Source organism: Gorilla gorilla, chromosome 18 (assembly GCF_029281585.2).
Source record: "Gorilla gorilla gorilla isolate KB3781 chromosome 18, NHGRI_mGorGor1-v2.1_pri, whole genome shotgun sequence".
Classification (NCBI taxonomy): Eukaryota; Metazoa; Chordata; class Mammalia; order Primates; family Hominidae; genus Gorilla; species Gorilla gorilla.
In genome coordinates, this window is record NC_073242.2 from 8,488,222 (window position 1) to 8,509,382 (window position 21,161).

General features: G+C 46.1%; 2 protein-coding genes and 1 long non-coding RNA gene across 23 annotated transcripts in view; 1 reads left to right on the forward strand and 2 right to left on the reverse strand.

Annotated features, from left to right (window-relative positions):
- GLYR1 (glyoxylate reductase 1 homolog) overlaps positions 1 to 14,206 on the reverse strand; it is a 44,321-nt gene extending 30,115 nt beyond the window's left edge. For 6 of the 13 annotated variants that reach the window (XR_008672532.2, XR_008672531.2, XR_002003165.4 and 3 more), the window contains exons 1-3: positions 14,001 to 14,147; positions 12,942 to 12,978; positions 11,840 to 11,919 (exon numbers count right to left, since the gene is read on the reverse strand). Coding sequence is in view for 7 of the 13 variants with exons in the window: in XM_019012361.4 (XP_018867906.4) it covers positions 11,840 to 11,919; positions 12,942 to 12,978; positions 14,001 to 14,104 (221 nt within the window). In the remaining 6 variants the exon portion in view is untranslated. Of the gene's footprint in view, positions 1 to 10,173; positions 10,374 to 11,839; positions 11,920 to 12,941; positions 12,979 to 14,000 lie in introns of those variants that run through there. The other 7 variants (XR_008672530.2, XR_002003164.4, XM_019012358.4 and 4 more) reach the window with 7 other exon arrangements.
- Positions 6,047 to 10,167, reverse strand: LOC129527547 (uncharacterized). The gene is made up of 2 exons (XR_008672540.2): positions 7,056 to 10,167; positions 6,047 to 6,484 (listed from the first exon to the last, which is right to left on the reverse strand). It is a non-coding gene; the product is annotated as an uncharacterized lncRNA (long non-coding RNA).
- Positions 14,207 to 14,830: 624 nt separating the features above from the next.
- Positions 14,831 to 21,161, forward strand: part of UBN1 (ubinuclein 1) — a 34,302-nt gene continuing 27,971 nt past the window's right edge. For 5 of the 9 annotated variants that reach the window (XM_055365202.2, XM_004057140.5, XM_055365205.2 and 2 more), the window contains exons 1-2: positions 14,831 to 14,976; positions 19,641 to 19,928. In XM_055365202.2, the coding sequence (XP_055221177.2) occupies positions 19,680 to 19,928 (249 nt within the window). In that variant the 5' untranslated portion in view covers positions 14,831 to 14,976; positions 19,641 to 19,679. Of the gene's footprint in view, positions 15,160 to 19,640; positions 19,929 to 21,161 lie in introns of all 9 variants that reach the window. The other 4 variants (XM_055365203.2, XM_063699977.1, XM_055365206.2 and 1 more) reach the window with 2 other exon arrangements.

Genomic DNA, 21,161 nt, shown 5'->3' on the forward strand with positions numbered 1-21,161 from the left:
CTCCAGTGAAAGCACTGTGTTGCAGATTATTTATTTCCACAATCGTCTATCAGCCTCCAATGCCCAACCACATATACCCTGCCACTTGCTCAGGGCAGAAAGAAATCTGGAGACCCTTTCCCATTCTCACCAGGCAGCACAAATGGCCACACACAGATCCCTGGGAATCAGGGTACCTGGAAACATGATAGATGATAGCAGCATTACTATGCAGGAAAATGCCTGCTGCCTGTCAACAATGGGAACCAGATTTATGATCTGTTGATCAACAGAGAGTCAGGGATGTTACAGAGCTGAAGAAATGCAACATCTTCTAAAATTTGTGGTTCCTATGGATATTCACAGCCACTGAGCCTATATTTGTTCATAAATGATGGTAACCATGGCTACTAAACCACACAAACACGGAACACATGGTTTGGAATAAGGGCAGCAGTTACAAAAGGAGGCACTTAAAAACGAGATGGCATGCTGTTTTATGATGTCTCAAAAAAAAAAACAAATAGAAACAAGATTCTTGAGATTAAAGGTAGAAGAACATACACCTCCGATATGTAATTTTTAATTTCAACCATCAATGTGTAACACATGAAAGTGAAAGTAGTCAGCTGTCAATTCTGGGGTATCTGATCTGCCACACTAACCTGAACAAATCTGCTGCAGCTGGCTTTCTATGGCTTCCCTGAATGGCATGCAGCTTATAGAATCCAAGCACAAAATAATTTTATAGGCTTGACAAGGTATCAGTTAATTTACATGTTTTAGCCTGTGATACAGGTTTCACAGCATAACCTTCAGAAAAAGCAGGTCAGGTTAAGGATACAGAAACCCAGCTATCTCACAAGCTTCAGGTTGTTTTCTTCATAGAAAGCTAGAGAATATTCACTAACAGCAACAGTGTTAACCTTTGCACATAAAAATAATGTTACTAACCCTCCACCAGCTACCTGGACTTTGAGTGTGCTGCTGGTAGTTGTTGATGATAGGGTCTGTGCAAAAACACAGACCTGGGATCATCGGCCTGCAGATGTCAGGCAGCGAACCACTATCAGGCATGCAGATGGTTGTTCTGCTGGTCTCCCTGGCACAGCTCCAACTAGAGGAGTTAGGCAAATTCCTTTTTTTTTTTTTTTTTTTTTTGAGACAGTTTCACTCTTGTTGCCCAGGCTGGAGTGCAATGGGGCGATCTCGGCTCACTGCAACCTCGCCTCCTAGGTTCAAGTGATTCTCCTGCCTCAGCCTCCCAAGTGCTGGGATTACAGGCGTGAGCCACCACACCTGGCCTTTTTTTTTTTCTGAGACAGAGTCTCACTTTGTCACCTAGTATGAAGTGCAGTGGCACGATCTTAGCTCACTGCGACCTCCGCCTCCACCTCCCAGGTTCAAGCAATTCTGCCTCTATCTCCCTAGTTGCTGGGACTACAGGTATGCACCACCACACCCAGCTAATTTTTATGTTTCTAGTAGAGACGGGGTTTCCCTGTGTTGGCCAGGCTGGTCTTGAACTTCTGGCCTCCAGTGATCCACCTGCCTTGGCCTCCCAAAGTGCTGGGATTACAGGTGTGAGCCAGCAAACTCCTTTCCAGTGACCAACTCATCTTAAAGTTTGAAATTCAACATGAGAGTGCCAATGAGTCCAATCTGCTGGGAGGAAAAGTGGAAGGAGATTTCGACCCCAGATTTTCCGGCAAGAATATCCCTGAACTGACTCCCTTCCCTCTCCTTACAGGGATGCTAATGACAGGCCAGAGCAATCAGATGCAAAGTCAGCCCCAGCCCCAAAAGCCAGTGAAGCTACCATACTAACCCGTGGGTCTGAGATGACACAACCAGTATCAGGGATGAAGCTTAAGGAGTCGTGACCAGCCAGTTCCTCCTAGGAGCTTCTGGTCAGAAGCTGAGAACCACACAAGTTCCCAATATAGGACCAAAAAGGTGATTTTTATGGAATCCCTTGAGATGGGACAACAGACTCCGAGACTTGCTAATCCCACCCACGCCATCCTGCTACCTCCATCCCTGCCTCCCACTCCCCAGCCTCACAAGAACCCGATTCTGAGGGAACAGAAAGGTGAGGATGTCTGTGAAGTGCCAAGGAATCAACCCCATTTTTTGTTGAAGCATCTTACAACGTTTACTGATTTCTGCTAGAAGGAACTGTACAGTCAAAATTCCACTCACTTTAAAGCATTTGAGATACTGAAATTTTCCTCTTTACAACCATCTTCGAAACATTAAAATGGCTAAATGAACTGACAGTATGAATAGGATGGTAAATCCAAGAAATGTTAATCTATTTAAGGAATCAACTTATTGCTGGAGAAGCATCCTGTTACATCAGAAAACAGCCATAAAAAACCAGCTTGGCTGGGCACGGTAGCTCACACCTGTAATCCTAGCACTTTGGGAGGCCGAGGCAGGCAGATCACCTGAGGTTAGGAGTTTGAGACCAGCTTGGCCAACATGGTGAAATCTCATCTCTACCGAAAATATAAAAATTAGCTGGGTGTAGTGGCACGCAGCTGTAATCCCAGCTACTCGGAAGGCTGAGACAGGAGAAACACTTGAACCCAGGAGGCGGAGGTTGCAGTGAGCCAGTATTGTGCCACTGGACTCCAGCCTGGGCAACAGAGTGAGACTCCACCTCAAAAACAGTAACAACAAAAAACCCCAGCTTACCAGAGCTCTATGGGGATTACCTCTTGAAAGCAAACCAAACTTAAATCACTTTGGCTATCTGAATACCATTTTTTCTCTAAAGGTTACACTTCTTTCATCTTTTTTAAATTTATTTTTTATAGAGATGGGGTTCACCATGTTGCCCAGGTTGGTCTCGAACTCCTGAACTCAAGTAATCTGCCCACTTCAGCCACCCAAAGTGCTGGGATTACAGGTATGAGCCACTGCAACTGGCCTACCTCTGTCTTTTTAATGAGAATATGCTTTTCAGTTGGCGCTTCAACAATGCACCACTGTCTAATTCACGGAGGCACATCAGCCGGGCCTGGCACGCCACTGGTCCTCAATAAATAATCACTGGGTAAATGATTCCTTCCCAGATGTTCAGGAGGATGTACTGCTCACCAGTGAGTTAAAAGGTGCTACAATGCTCCAGTGCGTAAGGCTTTAGTGTTTTTGTTGTTGCTACTGTTGGTTTTTTAAGTGACTGTTTCTTTCCTTGATAGAAGCTGTAACTTTTGATTTTCCTATCATCCTCCCAAGACTTAGATGGAGCTATATCTTTCAGCCCAATTGTGGCTGGGAAGTCAGAAAAATCAAGCTTATTCAAGCTGTATTTAAAGTAGGAGGCTTTGCTTTTCATGTACAGTAGAATGAATGACACATTGTGATAGTAAATACCTGAAAACAGGCAAGGTCATTACAGAGAAGGAAAGCGGATGTCTCGTAAGATATCTGGCTACGTGGAGATGAGCAAGATAAAAAGCAATGCATGTTATGTGCTACCATTCGTGCAAAGACAAGGAAAATGGACTGACCACGCACTGATATCTCTGGAGGGACACACCATCAGAAACTGGTCTAACTGGGTGGCTGTGGGATGGGGATGAATGCAACTGTTTCAATGTTGACAGGTTTTTGTTTTTGAATGGTGAACACATATTATCTTGAAAAAAAAAAAAACACAAATCAATACTAAAGGCCTCTGCCATAGAACACAGGCTATTCCGACTGCCCAGAGGGTTTCCTCCATGACTTCCTGGTTTGCAGGTTTGCTCTGGTGGGTTGCTGCTGCCTGGCTGCTGGCATAACTGCACCTGTAACACAGCCAATTTACCCTGCTGACCTGACACTCCTCCTATAAAAAGTCTCTTCATCGATGAATACAGAACCGCCACTAAGCCACTCTCAGATTACTCCAATCAAAATGAATTAAAATCTGGTATTTTCAAAAACTTGCACACTTCTGATTTGCTTTCCTCTTAAATGAAAATCATACATGTAGGGCCCGGTGCGGTGGCTCATGCCTGTAATCCCAGCACTTTGGGAGACCGAGGCAGGTGGATTATTTGAGGCCAGGAATTCGACACCAGCCTGGCCAACATGGCGAAACCCCCATCTCTACCAGAAAACACAAAAATTAGCCAGTTGTGGTAGCACACGTCTGTAATCCCAGCTACTTAGGAGGCTGCAGCAGGAACTGCTTGAACCCGGGAGGTGGAGGTTGTCATGAGTGGAGATCGTGCTACTGCACTCCAGCATGGGCGACAGAGCAAGACTTGGTCTTAAAAAAAAAAAAAAAAGAAAATCATACATGTAGACACTGTATATTAAAGATGTCAGCTTATGACTAATCTTGAACGCTGTCACATGTGTTTCAGCCTTCACATAGACAGGTAACCCGGGCTGAAGCTGTGAAGCTAAGAGAAAGAGAAAAGGAGAAAGGACGGGGAGAAGATGGCAGGGGGAGGGAGACAGACAGAGAAAAAGCACACACACACAAGCATAGAGTATAAAGGTGAGAACAAGCCGGCATGGTAGCTCACGCCTATAATCCTAGCACTTTGGAAGGCCGAGGTCAAGAGATTGAGACCATCCTGGCCAACATGGTGAAACCATGTCTCTACTAAAAATACAAAATTAGCTAGGTGTGGTGGCGTGTGCCTGTAATCCCAGCTACTCCGGAGGCTGAGGCAGGAGAATCGATTGAACCCAGGAGGCGGAGGTTGCAGTGAGCCAAGATCGTGCCACTGCACTCCAGCCTGGCGACAGAGCGAGACTCCGTCTCAAAAAAAAAAAAAAAAAAAGATAAGAATAAAAATACAGGTGAGAACAAAGATGGGGCCAGAAGGTGTGGGTTTGCTTCTCCATTTGGATTTGGTGAATACTTAGTAAACAATTTCTATGGGTGCCTTTTTTAAAAAAATCCATCCAAAGGGGCTGAAGATTACTGAGGTGTTACAAGCCAAGTTCTTCAGAAATAAAGGCACCAGAAAAAAACACACACAAATCAGGTGCCAGGTGAAACGAAAAAGGGATGCTTCCAAGCTGCTATACTTCTAATTATTAACCACAAATTCTTCTAGAGCTTCTTCTAGAGCAGCTACTTTCAGTACTGACTCAGACACCTCACATCCAGCGAGACCTGTCCACCTTAGATGTGGCTTGGTGGAAAAAGTACCACTGGTCTCTCAGTTTCCTCATCTGTGAAAAAATAAGAACCAGAAAGATGACCCTGTGCACTTCCTGAAAGGGCTGCTGTGAGGACTGGAGGGGAAGACTGCTATGGAAACTCGCAGGTAGGCACTTGCAGCTTCTCCACTGTTTGTCCACAATCTGTTGAACCGGTTGGCTTCTGGTGGCTTCTAAGCACCTATAATTTAAATGAACACTCCCTCCATTCCATCATCATCCACAGCCACTGATGAAACTCTTCTTTTTTTTTTTTTTTGAGACAGAGTCTCACTCTGTTGCCCAGGCTAGAGTGCAGTGGCGCGATCTCAGCTTACGGCAAGCTCTGCCTCTGGGGTTCACGCCATTCTCCTGCCTCAGCCACCCGAGTAGCTGGGACTACAGGCGCCCGCCACCACGCCCAGCTAATTTTTTTGTATTTTTAGTAGAGATGGGGTTTCACCATGTTAGCCAGCATGGTCTTGATCTCCTGACCTCGTGATCCGCCTGACTTGCCCTTCGAAAGTTCTGGGATTACAGATGTGAGCCACCGTGCCTGGCCAAAACTTTTCTTTTTTAAAAGACAGGGTCCTGCTCTGTCACCCAGGCTGGAATGCAGTGTCTCAATCACAGTTCACTGTAGCCTTGACCTCCCAGGCTCAAGCGATCCTTCTGCTTCAGTCTCCCAAGTAGCTGAGACTACAGGTACATGCTACTACGCATGAACCCTCTCACCTGTGTTTCAGCCTTCGGATAGACAGGTGACCTGGGCTGAAGCCGTGAAGCTAAGAGAAAGAGAAAAGGAGAAAGGGCAGGGAGAAGATGGCAGGGGGAGGGAGACAGACAGAGAAAAAGCACACACGCACACAAACACACACACAAGCATAGAGTATAAAGGTGAGAACAAGCCGGCATGGTAGCTTTAAATTTTTTTATTTTTAAATTTTTTGTAGAGATGGGTCTTGCCATGTTACCCAGGCTGGCCTTGAACTCTTAGGCTTGAGTGATGCTTCTGCCTCTGCCTCTTGAAGTGTTGGGATTACGGGTGTGAGCCATCACGCCTGGCCCCGATGAAACTTTTAAACCGTGAGCTCTGTCTCTACTCTGATGGCGGGGTCACCAACAATCAGACCTGTCAGAGAGGGACCCTCCTGCACTTGACACATAATCTTTGGTTGTAGTCACCAAGTGAAGCCGGCAGGGTTTTGCTGAAATTATATCCCCTTCGTATTTCCATGAAAATACAAAAATTACGTGGTCAGTTTTGTCTTGGCCATCTCGCTCAGGGAGCCGAATCCGTATTATGAAGTCCTCCTCTCACCAGGACACCTGATTAGGAAGGTCTGGCCCTCTCCTGACAGTGGGATGTCAACACAATTTGTTAGATATTTTGGCAGAGAAGGGGAGAGAGAAAAATCAGGTTTCTAAAAGATTGTAATCACTGATTATCTTGTCATAAGAAGCTGTTCTTTCTACTCTTTAATAAAAGACCTTGCAAATATTAAAAATTATAACTACACTTTTTGTTGCCTAAGTAGTGTGTCAATTTTGAAACTAAACATCTCTGACCAAATCCTGTATTTCTCAGGAACGGAGGACACTCCACTGGGTCAGACCCTATCCACCTGGGCCAGGGTCCAGTAACCAATGGTGCCCCCACCCAGGATGTGCCTGGACCACATGCCCCCTCCCTGATGTCAAGTGTTAAAGTTGAGGTGCAGTCCAGCTTCTACAGGAGCCACTTATGGCTTTGTCTTCACAAGTCAGTTCTCATCCCTAAAAAATCCCCTTGCAATACCTGTCTACACCACCTCTTAAACGCCCATTTCATCCAGTGCTCCTCACCCTGGTCCTAACACAGTCATACCACAATCCACTTGCAGTGCCCATCGCCAAACTCCTCTAGGCCATTCGCTGTTTCCTACCTCCTGATCCCATGATTCCTTCAGTCTTTGCTTTTCCACATTGAAGAGTCCTGCTCTTTTGTCTGACTCAGTTCCCTTTTCTGGATCTTGGCCAATTCTAAGAGATCCCTTTGAAAGCATGATCTGAAGTCCATAGAGTATTCCTGATGAGGCGCATACAGTTTTACATAAAGGTGGAATGATGCATGGTTTTGTACTCAAAGCCTTTTTGGTAAAAAGAGCAAACCTGGCTGACATCCTTTAGGAACTTCCAACTCTCATATTCCTTTCTTTTCAAACAAACACACACACACACACTCTCTCTCTCTCTCTCATAGGGAGAGTCTCCATCTCTCAGTTTTCCATACTTAAAGGCATCCTGGACCAATGTCTGCTAATACCTGCTGTATGGCAAGCCACACTCTACACAAGAGATACTACTTTTCCTTCCTAACTATGAGGTAGGTGGTATCATCCCCTTATGTAGACACAGAGGCTCAGAAAGGTGAAATAGCTTGCCCAAATCAGGGAGCAAGGTGGAACCGGTACCTGAATGCACATTAGGCCGGTAACCAATCCAGAGCTCTTTCCCCAAAATAATCTGCTGCCACCAGCCAATCTGGAGATCTTACCTTCATAGAAAAACGCAAAATAAAATCTGCCCCAGCACTGATCACTAAGGAAGTGTTCCTTCTTTAGAGAAGAACTGTACATCTTTACTCTTCATTTCCTTTCTCTAAGTTAACTGCCTACCCACAAAAAGATAACATATTAGTACCACAGTGACTTCATTTTTATAGTTTAAAATGTAGAACTCTAGCAAAGGAGTTTAAAAGGTTAAAAATATTGCATTTAGCAGTTGCTTTCTATCCCACTTGTTTACAACCCTCCAAAGAACCTTAGTCAGTTAGAAATTATATCATCACTACCACCATCAGGCTATTTTTGTCTTGAGCAAGCACATCACCACTGGCTTCACCTGTTTGCCTGGTTAAGCTCTGAAATTAACTCAACTCCAATTTTCTGTGTCCTATTTCTAGCACTTGTTATAAACAAGGATCACAGTTTATTAATCCAGTCTTTTAGCATTAAAAAAAAAAATCGGGGCTCGGCGCTGTGGCTCATGCCCATAATCCCAGTACTTTGGGAGGCCGAGGCGGGAGGATCACTTGAGCCCAGGAGTTTGCGACCAGCCTGGGAAACATGGCGAGAACCTGTCTCTACAAAAAAAAAAAAAAAAAAAAGTAAAAAATTTAGCAGGGCATGGTGGCGCACAACTGTGGTCCCAGCTACTCAGACTGCTGAGGTGGGAGGATTGCCTGAGCCTGGGAAGTCAAGGATGCAGTAAGCCATGTCCGTGATACTGCACTCCAGCCCTTTCTCAAAAAAAATCAAGAAACGAAACAAGAACAACAACAACAAAAAACATAAGGAAACAATGGCTATCAGGCTCCTTATGAGACTGAGTTCCCATTTTTGTTTCCGACTTGTGTAATTATTCATTTAGCTAATGAAGTTTGGGCCAACCATATTGCCTCTGTTATTCCTAAGCACGAGTTACCTGAGGCAGGGAGCCTCTTCCTTTCCATAACACCCAGCTTAATGCCAATTGTTCATAGTATCCCCACTGTCTGAAATGCCCCTATAGTCCCCATCCATCCAGATTCTATGTATCTTCCAGAGCTGGATTCAAATCCCATCTCTGGCTGGGTGCGATGGTTCACACCTGTAATCCCAGCACTTTGGGAGGCCGAGGTGGGCAGATCACGAGGTCAGGAGATCAAGACCATCCTGGCTAACATGGTGAAACCCTGCCTCTACCGAAAAATACAACAAAAATTAGCTGGGCGTGGTGGTGTGCGCCTGTAGTCCCAGCTACTCGGGAGGCTGAGGCAGGAGAATGGCATGAGCCCGGGAGGTGGAGCTTGTAGTGAGCCAAGATCGCGCCACTGCACTCCAGCCTGGGCGACAGAGTGAGACTCCGTTTCAAAAAAAAAAAAAAAACAAACAAACAGAAAAACAAATCCCATCTCTTCAGTCAGTCTTCTTGGTTCTCATGGCTCTCCACTGAGCTCTCCCTCTTCTAGAATTCTTTTTCTTTTTAAGACAGGGTCTAGCCCTGTCACCCAGACTGGAGTGCAATATTGTGATCTTGGCTCACTGCAGTTTTGACCTCCTGGGCTCAAGCAATCCTCCTGCCTTAGCCTTCTGCATACCTGGGACTACACTTGTGTGCCACCATGCCTGGCTATTGAAAAAAAAAATTTATTTTTTTAAGTAGAGACAAGGTCTTGCTAATGTTGCCCAGGCTGGTCTCCGGCTCCTGGGCTCAAGCAATCCTCCTGTCTTGGCCTCCCAAAGTGCTGCGATTATAGGCATGAGCCACTGTGCCCAGCCTAGAATTAACAATTATCTGCCATCATTCATTCTGCACATAATCTTTATTTATTTTTTGAGACAGAGTCTCGCTCTGTCACCCAGACTGGAGTGCAGTGGCACGATCTCAGCTCACTGCAACCTCTGCTTCCCAGGTTCAAGCGATTCTCCTGCCTCAGCTTCCTGAGTAGCTGGGATTATAGGTGTGCACCACCACGCCTGACTAATTTTTGTATTTTCAGTAGAGACAGGGTTTCACCATGTTGGCCAGGCTGTTCTCAAACTCCTGGCCTCAAGCAATCTGCCTGCCCCGGCCTCCCAAAGTGCTGGGGTTACAGGCATGAGCCACCATGCCCGACCATCATTGTGCACATCATCTTATCTGAAGTGTTTACAACTTGTCACTTAACTGAGCATCTGGAAGGTGGGAACTATAATACTTGCTTTCTTATAAATTCCCTCAGTGTCAAACAATTCAGAAAGTGGACATATAACACTGATGTTATGCATGAGGACAATCTTTCCTGTTTTTGTTTTGCTTTTCTGAGACAGAGTCTCAGTCTGTCACCCATGCTGGAGTGCAGTGTCTCGAACAATCTCTGCCTCCTGGGTTCAGGCAATTCTCGAGCCTCAGCCTCCCAAGTAGCTGGGATTACAGGTACACGCCACCACTCCCGGCTAATTTTTGTATTTTTTGTAGAGACGGGGTTTTGCCATGTTGGCCAGGATGGTCTGATCTCATGACCTCCAGTGATCCACCCACCTTGGCCTCCCAAAGTACTGGGATTACAGGCCTGAGGCACCATGCCCGGCCAAATCTTCTTTTTTAAATCCATGGAGTTCTAAGAACATTCCCTCTTCCAGAAGCTCTGGCTCCACAGCTCCAGGCCAGCGATCTCCTTGAAATACTGCCACCACAGGCTGTGAAGCTGGCTTGTGATAGAGAACTGGGGCTGGGTCTATCTGTAAACATGAAACCAGGAAGAGCATCTGACATATAAACTCCTGGATAAGTGAAGAATACTGTTTATAAAATATCGCTTTCTAAGTAGAAATACTTTAACCATCAGAATTAGATTTACCAGAGAAGCCACATTTTTTTCAAATCTAAGGCTGTATTTTCCTATAACAATAATAAATAGAAATACAACTACTCAAATCAAAGTGGCTGGGCATGGTGGCTCTTGCCTGTAATCCCAGCACTTTGGGAGGCTGAGGGGGTTGGCGGGGGGGGAGGGGCAGATGACTTGAGGTCAGGAGTTTGAGACCAGCCTGGCCAACATGGTGAAACCCCGTCTCTACTAAAAATATAAAAAAATTAGCAGGGTGTGGTGGTGTGCGCCTGTAGTCCCAGCTACTTGGGAGGCTCAGGCACCAGAATCACTTGAACCCGAGAGGTGGAGGTTGCAGTGAGCTGAGATCACGCCACTGCAGTCCAGCCTGGGTGACGGAGTGAAACTCCATCTCAAAAAAAAAAAAAAAAAAAAAAAAAAATCAAACCATCTAGCTAGACCCAGGTAAGCAACTTGACATAGTGATGAAAAAGCTAAACAAATCACTAGTAACTCAAGTTAATACAGGTTCTTCACGTTCTTCCCCTCACTGCGACATGTTATATGGTCAAAGAGTCTCAGATTAATGGTCCTGGTTTCCCCATCTTAGGACAGATCTGGTAAAAAGACTTACTATAATAATGTCAAAGCAAATCACTTAGTTTTACTAATGAGAACATGATTGAACAATTACTTTTATTAACATAAATAAAAGTTTCCACTGTATACCCCATGCATGAACCATGACATATGGCATTAAAAGAGAACTGAACATGGCTTTTATAAAAATAATTGCCAGCTGGGCACGGTGGCTCACGCCTATAATCCAGCACTTTGGGAGGCCAAGGCAGGTGGATTGCTTGAGTCCAGGAGTTCGAGACCATCCTGGGCAACATGGTAAAACCCCCTCTACAAAAAATTAGCTGGGCATGGTGGTGCACACCTGTGGTCCCAGCTACTTGGGAGGCTGAGGTGAGAGGACCGCTTGAGTCAGTGAGGCAGAGGATGCGGTGAACTGAGACTGCCTCTGCACTCCAGGCTGGGTGACAGAGTAAGTCTCTGTCTCAAAAACAAACAAAAAGGAACTGCCTTTGGAGTTGGGTAAAGAAACATGTGAGAAACTATTTCAATGTGATTGCTATACTTAGAAGGTAAATGAACCTAGTTCTTGCCTGACTTATAGACCTAGGACAGTTGTCTAGGGCAATTTCTGCAAGAAATTGCACCTTTATTTAGGTATGAAGGCAGAATGAGATGCCAGTATTATACATTATAAGAAGACTGAACTAAGGATCCTTAGAATATTTTCAAAGCAGCTCAGACTCCAGGTAACACAGAAAGAAAGGTGAAGGGAGACTCCTGGTGAGTACTACTCACTGATCTTCTGTTCCAAAAAATTTCACAAAGAAGCATTTCTTTCCGCGAGGTTTCTTCAAGTCCTTTGGTGGATTAACAATCTGGAGGATAAAAGGGGGGAAAAAGGTTGGCTGGCAACACAGCAGCCCACTTTCTAGTGGCTCCACATTGCTCTACACAGTTCTACGTTGCTAAGAAAAAAGTAAATTAAAAGGACTTACTTACAAATAAATTTATTTATATACAAAACAGAACCCAAGGCCTAGTACTTGTCTAAATCTCCCATTTTTCTATTGAGGTGTATGGAAATGTGTAGATATTCTAGAAGTTCCCAATATTTAACATGTAGCACAGTGCTCAGTAGACACAATATCCCTTTTACTGCAGTGGCCCTGTTTTACAAGCAGTTAAAACTAAGATCAACAGCATCCCCTGCCCCCCACCACCCCACCCCTGCCCCAATGTGACCCCATCATTACTGAAAAAATGCAGAGGACACTCTTTGAAATACTTCCTGTGCAGGAAGGGTTGACACAGGACATAGTGAAAACAAAGGACAACCGAGGCACAGAAAACACCATATTGCAAAGAGACCATCTAAAGACACTTCCTGGGCTCCAAGCAAGAATATAAAAACACAACATTTGGAAAGCAATGATGGATCACCTCATGCAAAATCTGGAATGCCAACTTCTGCAAAGAGGCACTGGAGTAGCACATATGGTAACATGGAAAGAAGATTTAAACTTAGTTGGGACAAAAATACTTTGGCTTTTCACTAACCTACATTTAGACTTTCTTCCTGGATAATTTATATTTTCTTCTCCTTTTGTTACATTTAAGCATAAAGCTAAATTCAGATTAGAATTATTTCCGGGGTTAAAAAAGAAACTTCATAAACCTCCTCTAAATCAAGAAATAAGCGTTTAGAGCAGATTTAATGACCTGCTGTATACTGCATTGCCTTTTAAAAAATAACCGATACTAGAGGAAAAAAAATTCTAAGTGCCATCTGAATGGGCCCAATTTAACTCAATACTAGAAACTGAGAGGAATGCATCTTACATTCTCCACCTCCTCAAACCCAACTTCAGATATCTTCCTTTAGTAGCAAGACACTCACCTTTCCTGGCCAAGGAGGATATCGGCCGAGTTTCCCCCTAGAGAAAACACAAAGAGTCAACACTTGCCCTGGAAAAGCCAGTCCATCTCCTTCAACCCACTCAATACGCAATTTATTTTCCTAAATCTCTGCTGGCATCCTCAAATGCCGAAACAAAAGCTTTCACAGCTGGGCCCAAGACCCTCAGAAGTAAAATGCAAAATTGTATACTTATGTGAACAATGTATATCCATTCTTCTGTTGACAAGGAATACAGAACAACACAACTGTCAAAAGTCACTTGTCTAGAGCTTCTCAATGACGGGGGTGGGAGGACAGCTTCCTCTGTAAACACAGACTTTCCCTCCCTAAGTCTGGTTTAATTCAACAGGAGACCTGCCTGGCTTTGACAAATGCTAATGGAAGCCTTCCTCTGGGTGGAGAAACAAGCTACGCAGCTCGAGGGAGGCGGCGACAATCAGTCTTGGTTCGGGCGGTTGTCTGGGACACAGAAGCAGACCGCGGGAGGCACCCAAGCCTGCACTGGTCACTGCCAAGCCATCGATTATAAAGGAGAACTCCCCCCGCCGTTTCTTCGCGGGGCAACGCCAGCAGTCCGGTTTAGACACCCTCGGCTGAGCCGCCCGCACAGGTCGGCTGCATCGCAACCTGGGCTTTGACCGAATGGCACCGGCGAGATGGACTCGCAAGTCCGGTCCCCGGCGCTTCTGCTTTCTGGGAAGCCCCAGCAAGACCCCAGGGACCCGTCGTCCGGGGAAGCCTCGCGGCACCGGCGGCTCCCTTCACGGGGGCCGCCAGTATCTGGGCCCCAAGTGCAGACCCCACCCGGCCGGCCTCGGGGATCAAAGCCGGTGCCCGCCGTGGCCACCCTCGGCCTCGGTCCCCCGGGATTGGACTGCCCCTTCCGCCCGGCGCCGCTCGCAAGCGCCGGCACCTTCTCTTTCCCTCTCTCCGCGACCGGGAGCGCATAAAAAGGCAGCTCCGGGGCCGGCAGCGAACCCCGCGCCCAGGCGGGCAGCTCCCTGGCGCGTCTCGGTTGGCCCGGCCGCTCGGACTCACCACACCAAGTCGCCGAGCCGCAGACTCACAGCCGCCATCTTACCACCCAACCACCGCCGACGCACGGGCCGCCGGGAACAGCAAGTCGCCCCGGCGCCGCCCATTGGAGTGGGCCCGACCACGTGACGGGGGCCGGCTGTCACCGGCCACGCCGCTACTCTGACGTCACCGCGCCCGCAGGGGATCATTGGCCGACCGAGGGGCACGTGACGCGAGCGCCGCGGTCTCCGCGCGCCGGAGCGCAGAGACTCCCGGCTCCTTCCCCCTCCCTCCGGCTCGTGACAACGAAGCGCCCGCGGTCTGAGGCGGCGGCGGCGGCGACGGTGTGACCGGCTGAGCGCGAGAGGGAGCCGGCCTCGCGGCTCGCCCCGCCCCCGGGTCTTGGACTCCGCGCCCCTCCCCTCTCGGCGCTTCCGTTACGCCCGTTGGTCCGGCGCGGGCCCCGGGGCCATTCCCGAGCCCGAGGCGCTGGTCGGCCCCGTCGCAGCGCCAGTGAGCTGCCCTGACGGAGCTCGGCGCGGCCTGGAACTCAGCCTCCGCCGGGTCTGGGCTCCCGCGCCCGGCGACTCTGCTTGGCCGCAGGCCGGGAGGCCCCGGTGTCCGCGCCCGTCCGCTCCCGCCGCCCGTGTTCTTTGGAGCGCTCCTCCCGACGGCCGCTTTCGGAGGCGCCGTCTGAGCGCGGGACCGCAAGTTCTCCTGGGGCGACCGGAGGCTGCTCCCCCGACCCCCTGCTGTCCCCGGAGTGGCTGCGCGGACGTCGAGTTGGCATTTCTTCGCTTCCTCCTGGGCCGGCGCGCGGCGCGGCACACCAGGCTCCCCTGGGCGCGGGGACCCGGCCATGGGCCGAGGCGCGGGCCGCCTGCCCGCTGGGAGCCACGGCTTAGGAGCCGACCGCTAGCTGCGCCGCCGCCCGGGGACCGGCATGAGGACCGCCGCGGGGGGACGTCTGCGGCCCGCGTCGGCGCTGGGGACAAAGGTGCGTGTCGTTGTTGCGTCCGGGCTCTCTCGTTAGCTTTGCCCTAGTTTTGCACTTTTGAAAAAGTTGTGACAACAGGAAGACAGATGCCGGGCGTAGTTTGGACACTTTAAAACTGAACCATGAACTGGGAAGTGTTAACTGCAATTGAGCGCAGCGTCGGCCCCAACTTCAGCAGACCAGGTAGAATCACAATTTTGCAAAAGATCCCAGTCCCGATCACAGACTCCACCGTGTTAAGGATTGACTTAGACTTGGTGTCGGGCTCTTGTTGAGTCACTGCCAGCTGGCAAAGGTGACGAGTCCACACGCATTTCCCCAAGGCATTGTGGTGGTTAGAGATTTCGGTTGCAAGTCGGTGTTTAGCGTACTGGGTCGTCCCGCAGCCTGATTTTTCTTGCGAGATCAGTTTCCCTGAAGTACCAAGAATTAGCTGCACGGACTGTCATTTACTGCGTGTGTATTTTTAAGACAAAGTGATCTTTAAAGCGTATTTAAGATTCCAGGGAATAATTTGATAAAAATTTAACATACGTTCCTGTTTAAAAATTCTGAATTTGTGAGGAATTGAAGGAGATTTTAATAACTTAATTAAAAACATGAATCTTGGCCGGGCATGGTGGTATAAGCCTGTAATCCCAGCATTTTGGGATGCCGAGGCGGGCGGACCACCTGAGATCAGGAGTTCGAGACCAGCCTGGCCAACACTGTCAAATCCAGTCTCTACTAAAAATACAAAATTAGCCGGGCGTGGTGGCGCATGCCTGTAGTCCCAGCTACTTGGGAGGCTGAGGCAGGAGAATCGCTTAACCCGGGAAGCGGAGGTTGCAGTGAGACGAGATTATGTCACTGCACTCCAGCTAGGCGACAGAGCGAGCGAGACTCGTCCCCCCGCCAAAAAGAAAAAAAAATCTCAAATGAACATTGCACCAAAACCTAGAGGCATTCCCCTTAACATCAGAAACATGGTACATTTCTACCACTATTAGACAATAAGAATATATTGCCTAAAACCTGAAAGTTCTAGCCAGTGCAGTAAGACAGGAAACAAAAATAAGAAATGCAATTTTTGGAAAAGGGAAGACAGAATTCTCATTTCCGTGGATGATAGGTCTGCCTATTTTGGAAAAAAAAAGAAAAAAAAAACCCATTAAAATAAGAATTCAGGAAGGGTACTCATTATAAGTTGGAATGCACAATTTAGTTTTTTCTGTTTCATCAATAACCAGTTTGAAAATACAATGTTTAGAAGGATATGTATATATGTATATATATATAGAGTAAGAAAAAATAAAAAATTCCTGAGGATAACCAAGGGACAAGGAAGGCTAGTATTTTCTCAGTAACACCAGCTGAGGTTTTTAAAGGGGGATCTTTGTTTTTTTCTTTTTTTTTTTTTGTTTGAGACGGAGTTTCCCTCTTGTCGCCCAGGGTGGAGTGCAGTGGCAGGATCACGGCTCACTGCAGCCTGGACCTTCCCAGTCTCAAGCCATCCTCCCACCTCAGCCTCCTTAGTAGCCAAGACTACAGGGGTGTGCCACCATACCTGGCTGATTCAAAAAAAATTTTTTTGTGCAGATGAAGTCTCACCATGTTGTCCAGGCTGGCCTTAAACTCCTAGGCTCCAGCGATCATCCTGCCTTAGCCTCCCAAAGTGCTGGGTCCGGGAAGTTGAGGCTGCAATGAGCTCTCATGGTGCCACTGCACTCCAGCCTGGGCAACAGGAGTGAGGCAACTGTCTCACAAAAAAAAACAACACAAAAAAAACTAAAATCTTTCCAAGGACTTAGGCAACTCTCGTAAGTCTAATAGGTAAATGTAAGTCGGTTTTTTTTAAACATTCAAACATGTTTGAACTTAATTATATTTTCTTAAGCATTTTGAATTATGATTGTAAGTCTAACGTACCATTGTTTAATATATCGGATTCTCTTAAATGTTTCAAATGGCTTAGTAACAGCAGAACATTATAATGATTATAAAACAACCCCAAATCTAAGTGATAATAGACTACTGATTTGACTCACTTTATCCTGTAGTCCTATTTTTTACCTTCTTGGGCTTGGAGAGTCACTTAAGCAACTGAAAGGAGCAGTTTTGCCATCTAGGATTGAAGCTGCAGTCTCTCAGACTTGGACTGAGATAAGGTTATGTGTTTACTGCCTGGACGGGGGAGTAGGACCTGGTTGCCAATACAAGGATGACCTTCCTGCATCCCATTGGTTAACTTGCTGATTCCCTTCTTATAGTGAGACTGTTCCGGTTCTATCAGTGGGGGAATCTGTAAGCCTTCAGCTGGGATTTATTTCCACAACCCAGCGCATCACAAATATCCTGAGGGCCTTGGAGATTTCTTTTAGGGAAATCTCCTTTAACATCTTAGTACGTGTTGGGAGATGGTCTTTTGCAGCGCCAGCCTGTTACACTGCTAATTGTTTTGCCGCCTGATTAGAATTATTTTAACTCTTCATTTGTAGATATTTTGTTCCCTTATCTGATGTTATAAATTGATTTTATGATCATAATTCGACAAATGAATATTGGATATATACAAATACGTCTACATGTATGTGGATATATACGATATATGCTAATTTTCCTGAATTAACTCACATTTGTGATTGATTTACAACCAAAATACAGTGAGTTTTTTTGAAACCTGCCAAAATAATACATAGGCTGGAATGGCAAAGTATTATTTATAAAGAAGGATAATAAACATGAGCTTTAACTTTGCAATATTAAAGTATAAAAGTTTACAAAACAGTGCAATACTGGTTAAAGAATCTGTAAATACTGTATTAATATGACACATGGACTTCAGAAACAGGCCTTAGATATCTGTGATGTTGCTTTGCAATATATGCCAAATCAGCAGAGGAAGGAAGGATTGTTTAGTGATTGATGCTGGAAGAAACCAAGTTACAGCCTCTCCTCATACTTTATAGCATAGCAAATTCATCTGGGGTTAATGAAGTAAATGTGAAAAAATATCTATAAATGACCATATAGGCTGGGCTCAGTGGCTCACACCTGTAATCCCAGCTGGAGTTCAAAACCAGTCTGGGCAACATGGCAAAACAACGTTCCTACAAAAAATACAAAAATTAGCACGCCTGTAGTTCCAACTACTAGGGATGCTGAGGTAGGAGGATCGCTTTAGCTTGGGAGGTCGAGGCTTCAGTGAGCTGAGATTGAGTCACTTTATTCCAGCCTGGGCAACAGAGTGAGACCTTGTCTCAAAAAACAAAAAACCTATATACACAAGTTCTTCTATAAGATCTGGTTGGAGACGAACATTCTAGGCATAAAAGAAATGGGAGGAGTCTGAAAGGAAAAGAGCCTGGTTTTAACTGCATACAAAGTTATAATTTCCTTGGAAGGAGGGTCGCTTGAGGTTGTGAGCTTAAGACCAGCCTGGGCAACATAGTGGGTCAGCATCTCTACAAAAAATAGAAAAAATTAGCCAGGCATGGTGGGATATACCTGTAGTCCCAGCTGCTCGAGAGGTTGAAGTGGTGAGAGGTTTGCTTGAGCCTGGGAGGTTGAGGCTGAAGTGGCTGTGATTGGGCCACTGCTCTCTAGCCTGGATATAACAGTGAGACCCTAGCTCAAAAAAAAAGAAAAAAGTTAACATTTCTTTCATCATACCTCACTCTAAGCAACACTAAACAGCAAATAACAAAACAAGAAGAAGTACTTAGATATGACAGATTTTGTATATCTATAATGTATAATAATTTATGTATAATATCAAGAGCCCTTACAAGTCAATAAGAAAGTCACAATTTATTCAACCATTCCCTGATTGATTGTCATTTGATTGTCATTTTGGTTGCTTCCATCATTTTTCTTGTATAAACAAGGCTGCAATGAATATCTTTATTTATTGGTATGGTAGAAAGTTCACACTAGAATATGAACTCTTTTAAAAAGCAGGACACAAAATTATATACGAAGTAAGCAGAAAACATGTATGGCATGTATTAGCGTATTCATATACTGTGAACATTTGGAATTCTGTATTCAAAATCTATTTTGACCATTCCCAAGTGATTTTGAAGGTCTTTGGCATGTCATAATTTGTTATTTTGCCAAGGCCAGTGTTTGGGTGTGAGAGTGGTGCACAGGGCGGGAGTGTGTAACTTTGTTAGGAAGTGAGCCTAGCCACACCCTCCTGAGTCACTGGTTCTTTACTATCCTGGGGTAGGCAATATCTTTTGTTCAGCTGATAAAAGCTTTGTCATTGTGAAGATTGGCTCCCAATGATAGGAAACTGCTGGTGATGAAAATAAAGGGGTCTTAAAGATTATTCTCAGCCAGAAAAAATAAGTGTTAGACAAATTAAATGGAAAATAATTAATATTTTAGTAGTCTTTACAATTTGGAGGTCTAAGGCTCTGTCAGCATGGGTTCTTTAAGGTCAAAGATCTAGGATACAAATGCACAGGAAAAAAGACTGGAAGTATGCTAAGCAGTGACTATCTCTGAATGATTGTGAAAAAATTTTAGGATGAATAAGCAGAGAAAAACAATAAATGACAAAGTATAACAATGGAGTTTTCTTGACAATGAAATTCTCTTAAACTTAAATCTCTTTAATTAGGCAGGTAAACTATTTTATCATCTTCGTTTGACCTGGCCCTTCTTTTCAATGTTAACAGAAGCCATGCAGTGACACCCGCTAAGACTTGTTGGTAGCCATGTCGGAGCCCCACAGGGTCCAGTTCACCTCTCTCCCAGGTTCCCTGAATCCTGCGTTTTTGAAGAAGTCCCGGAAGGAGGAGGCTGGGGGAGGAGAACAGCATCAGGACTGTGAGCCGGCCGCAGCAGCTGTTCGGATTACACTCACCCTCTTTGAACCAGATCACAAACGCTGCCCAGAGTTCTTCTACCCAGAGCTGGTGAAGAATATCCGAGGGAAGGTAAAAGGCTTTCAGCCTGGAGATAAGGTACACCCCTTTGTTCCCAGAGGCGCTGCAGGTTTAACGCACAGGGGTCAGTGCATGCATGTGGGGCTTCCGTAGTGGGGAAGCAAGACTTAACTGAGGTTTTGGCTGCCCCAGGATCCTGTCACTCACTCAAGGCAAGCACAAGATTTGCTTCTCTAACCTCTGTGTGCAAAGGGAGAGGCCAATTTGAATTATGACTAATTAACATAAATTTTAAAAACAATACATTTTTCTCTGCCAAGTTTATAAACGTTATGTGTAAATGAAACCAGTTCCTGACAGTTCCAGTGTTAGAATTTCATGCTGGACATTTTCCTCTTCCAACAGAATCTTGCTGTCTACCTAGTATAGGGGCAGACAAAAAAACACATAGACTACCTTTTTTTTTTCTTTTTCGAGACCGAGTGTCGCCCTGTCGTCCAGGCTGGAATGCAATGGGGCGATCTCGGCTCACTGTAACCTCCGCCTCCCGAGTTCAAGTGATTCTCCTGCCTCAACCTCCCGAGTACCTGGGACTGACTACAGGTGCACGCCACCACACCCAGCTAATTTCTGTATTTTTAGTAGAGATGGCGTTTCACTGTGTTGGCCAGGCTGGTCTCAAACTCCTGGCCTCAAGTGATCTGCCTGCCTTGGCTTCCCAAAGTGCTGGGATTACAAACATGAGCCACTGCACCTAGCCACAACTTGATGGATTTTCATGAACTCAGTACCCCCATGTAACCTGCACGTAGGTCACAAAATATATTTATCAGGACCCCAGAAACCCTCCTTCTGCCCTGCCAGAAGACTACCTCAATACTTATGGGCAACCACTGCCCTGATTTCTAACAGCTTAGATCTGCTTAGATTTGTGGGGTTTTTTTGTTTTTTGTTTTTTGTTTTTTTGAGGCAGAGTCTTACTCTGTCGCCCAGGCTGGAGTGCAGTGACACCATCTTGTCTCACTGCAACCTCTGCCTTCCAGGTTCACGCCATTCTCCTGCCTCAGCCTCCCGAGTAGCAGGCGTCCGCCACCATGCCCGGCTAATTTTTTGTATTTTTAGTAGAGACAGCGTTTCAATGTGTTAGTCAGGATGGTCTCGATCTCCTGACCTTGTGATCCACTCACCTTGGCCTCTCAAAGTGCTGGGATTACAGGCATGAGCCACAGCACCTGGCCTCTCTTTTTTGTTGTTGTTGTTGTTTTTGTTTTTGTTTTTTGAGACCAAGTCTCACTCTGTCACCCATGCTGG